Source organism: Sprattus sprattus (genome assembly GCF_963457725.1).
Source record: "Sprattus sprattus genome assembly, chromosome: 10".
Lineage (NCBI taxonomy): Eukaryota > Metazoa > Chordata > Actinopteri > Clupeiformes > Clupeidae > Sprattus > Sprattus sprattus.
In genome coordinates, this window is record NC_137908.1 from 2,819,391 (window position 1) to 2,821,890 (window position 2,500).

At 45.6% G+C, this 2,500-nt stretch overlaps 1 protein-coding gene across 3 annotated transcripts in view; it reads right to left on the bottom strand.

Annotated features, from left to right (window-relative positions):
• The window catches only part of cpne5b (copine Vb), a gene marked incomplete at both ends in the record, with an annotated part of 180,384 nt that overhangs the window by 61,321 nt on the left and 116,563 nt on the right, over positions 1 to 2,500 (bottom strand). For all 3 annotated transcript variants that reach the window (XM_080846470.1, XM_080846468.1, XM_080846469.1), the window contains one exon: positions 103 to 207. In XM_080846470.1, the coding sequence (XP_080702596.1) occupies positions 103 to 207 (105 nt within the window). The remainder of the gene's footprint in view (positions 1 to 102; positions 208 to 2,500) is intronic.

A 2,500-nucleotide genomic window follows, 5' to 3' on the forward strand; every position in this document is an offset into this window, starting at 1 on the left:
GGCTGGAAGAGGAGTGTGAGTGTGTGTGTGTGAGGCAGTTGTAGGGGAGAACCAGAGAGACAGAGGAGTGTGAGTGTGTGTGTGTGTGTGAGGTAGCTGTACCTGTCGTAGTCCCCGTTGCAGAGCGCCCTGACAGGGATGTTAAAGGATTGCCAGACGGGATTCAGTGTGTTCTTCACCACCTCTGTCTTATGGCAGATGGTAAACCTGGAGGACAGAGAAGAGAGATAATGGAGAGAGGGAAAGATAGAGAGATGGAGAGAGATGGAGAGAGGTAAAGATAGAAAGATAGAGAGGGATAGAGAGAGATGGAGAGAGGTAAAGATATAGAGGGATAGAGTAAGATGGAGAAAGGGAAAGATAGAGAGAGATGGAGAGAGGAGAGGGAAAGATGGAGAGAGATGGAGAGAGATGGAGAGAGGTAAAGATATAGAGGGATAGAGTAAGATGGAGAAAGGGAAAGATAGAGAGAGATGGAGAGAGGGAAAGATAGAAAGATAGAGAGGGATAGAGAGAGATGGAGAGAGGTAAAGATATAGAGGGATAGAGTAAGATGGAGAAAGGGAAAGATAGAGAGAGATGGAGAGAGGAGAGGGAAAGATGGAGAGAGATGGAGAGAGATGGAGAGAGGTAAAGATATAGAGGGATAGAGTAAGATGGAGAAAGGGAAAGATAGAGAGAGATGGAGAGAGGGAAAGATAGAAAGATAGAGAGGGATAGAGAGAGATGGAGAGAGGTAAAGATATAGAGGGATAGAGTAAGATGGAGAAAGGGAAAGATAGAGAGAGATGGAGAGAGGAGAGGGAAAGATGGAGAGAGATGGAGAGAGATGGAGAGAGGTAAAGATATAGAGGGATAGAGTAAGATGGAGAAAGGGAAAGATAGAGAGAGATGGAGAGAGGGAAAGATAGAAAGATAGAGAGGGATAGAGAGAGATGGAGAGAGGTAAAGATATAGAGGGATAGAGTAAGATGGAGAAAGGGAAAGATAGAGAGAGATGGAGAGAGGAGAGGGAAAGATGGAGAGAGATGGAGAGAGATGGAGAGAGGTAAAGATATAGAGGGATAGAGTAAGATGGAGAAAGGGAAAGATAGAGAGAGATGGAGAGAGGGAAAGATAGAAAGATAGAGAGGGATAGAGAGAGATGGAGAGAGGTAAAGATATAGAGGGATAGAGTAAGATGGAGAAATGGAAGATAGAGAGAGATGGAGAGAGGAGAGGGAAAGATGGAGAGAGATGGAGAGAGATGGAGAGAGGTAAGATATAGAGGATAGAGTAAGATGGAGAAAGGGAAAGATAGAGAGAGATGGAGAGAGGGAAAGATAGAAAGGGGAAGATATGACGAGAGATGGAGAGAGGGAAAGATAGAAAGGGGAGAGATAGAGAGAGATGGAGAGAGGGAAAGATATAGAGGGATAGGAGAGATGGAGAAATGGGGAAGATTGAGAGGGTAAGATAGTGAGGTTAAGAGAGAGATGAGAAAGAGATAGATGGGAGAGATAGAGAGGGAGAGAGGAAGATAGAGAGGAAATGAGAGATGAGAGAGAGAGATGGGAGATAGAGAGAGATGGAGACAGGGAAAGATGGAGACAGGGAAAGATAGAGAGGAAAGAGAGAGATGAGAGAGAGATGGGATAGAGAGAGGGAGAGAGGGAGAGAGACGGAGAGAAAAGCTGCAATTATTATTCCATGCCATGATTTGCTTTTGCCACCGCAGACGTTGGGGATGGTGGAGGCATGCTGCTGCAGAAGGGGGGAATTGAGGAAATACACATTTTATTCATGCCTCTCTAATTGGTTCATGGTCCAGTGGTTCCAAGAACACAAAGGCCTGAACTTTGCTAATTTGTGGCAGTTTGAAAAAAAACAAAAAGTTCCTGGGTGAACTGAGTAGATCTTCCTCTAGTCACGCAACTGAGAAATACTAAGGGACTTCACTCATCAGGAACCACTCATCAGGAACCACTCATCAGGAATCACTCATCAAGAATCACTCATCAAGAACCACTCATCAAGAACCACTCTTCAAGAACTACTCATCGGGAACTTTCTCCCCGAAAAAGAGTTGAGAGCGGGAGGAATAATGAGCGAACCGGAGTAACTAGGAGAACAAAGGATGGACAGAAGAGAGGGAATCCCTGCGGAGGAAGGGCAGGGTTGGCATGGAACCACACAAGCCCAGAGCCACAGCTGGGAGAGTGTTCATGTACACTAACGTGATGGCATGATGACACTAAGGTTGAGTGTGTGTGTGTGTTCTGAGAGTGTTCATGTACACTCACATGATGGCATGATGACACTAGTGTTGAGTGTGTGTGTGTGTGTGTGTGTGTGTGTGTGTGTGTGTGTGTGTGTGTTCTGAGAGTTTTCATGTTCACTCACTTGATGGGATGCTGACACTGAGGTTGAGTGCGTGTTCTGAGAGTCATACCAACGAGCCTGACTCTATGCAGTGGTGGCTTATGGGTAAATGGGAGTATGGTATGTACCAGGCAGATGC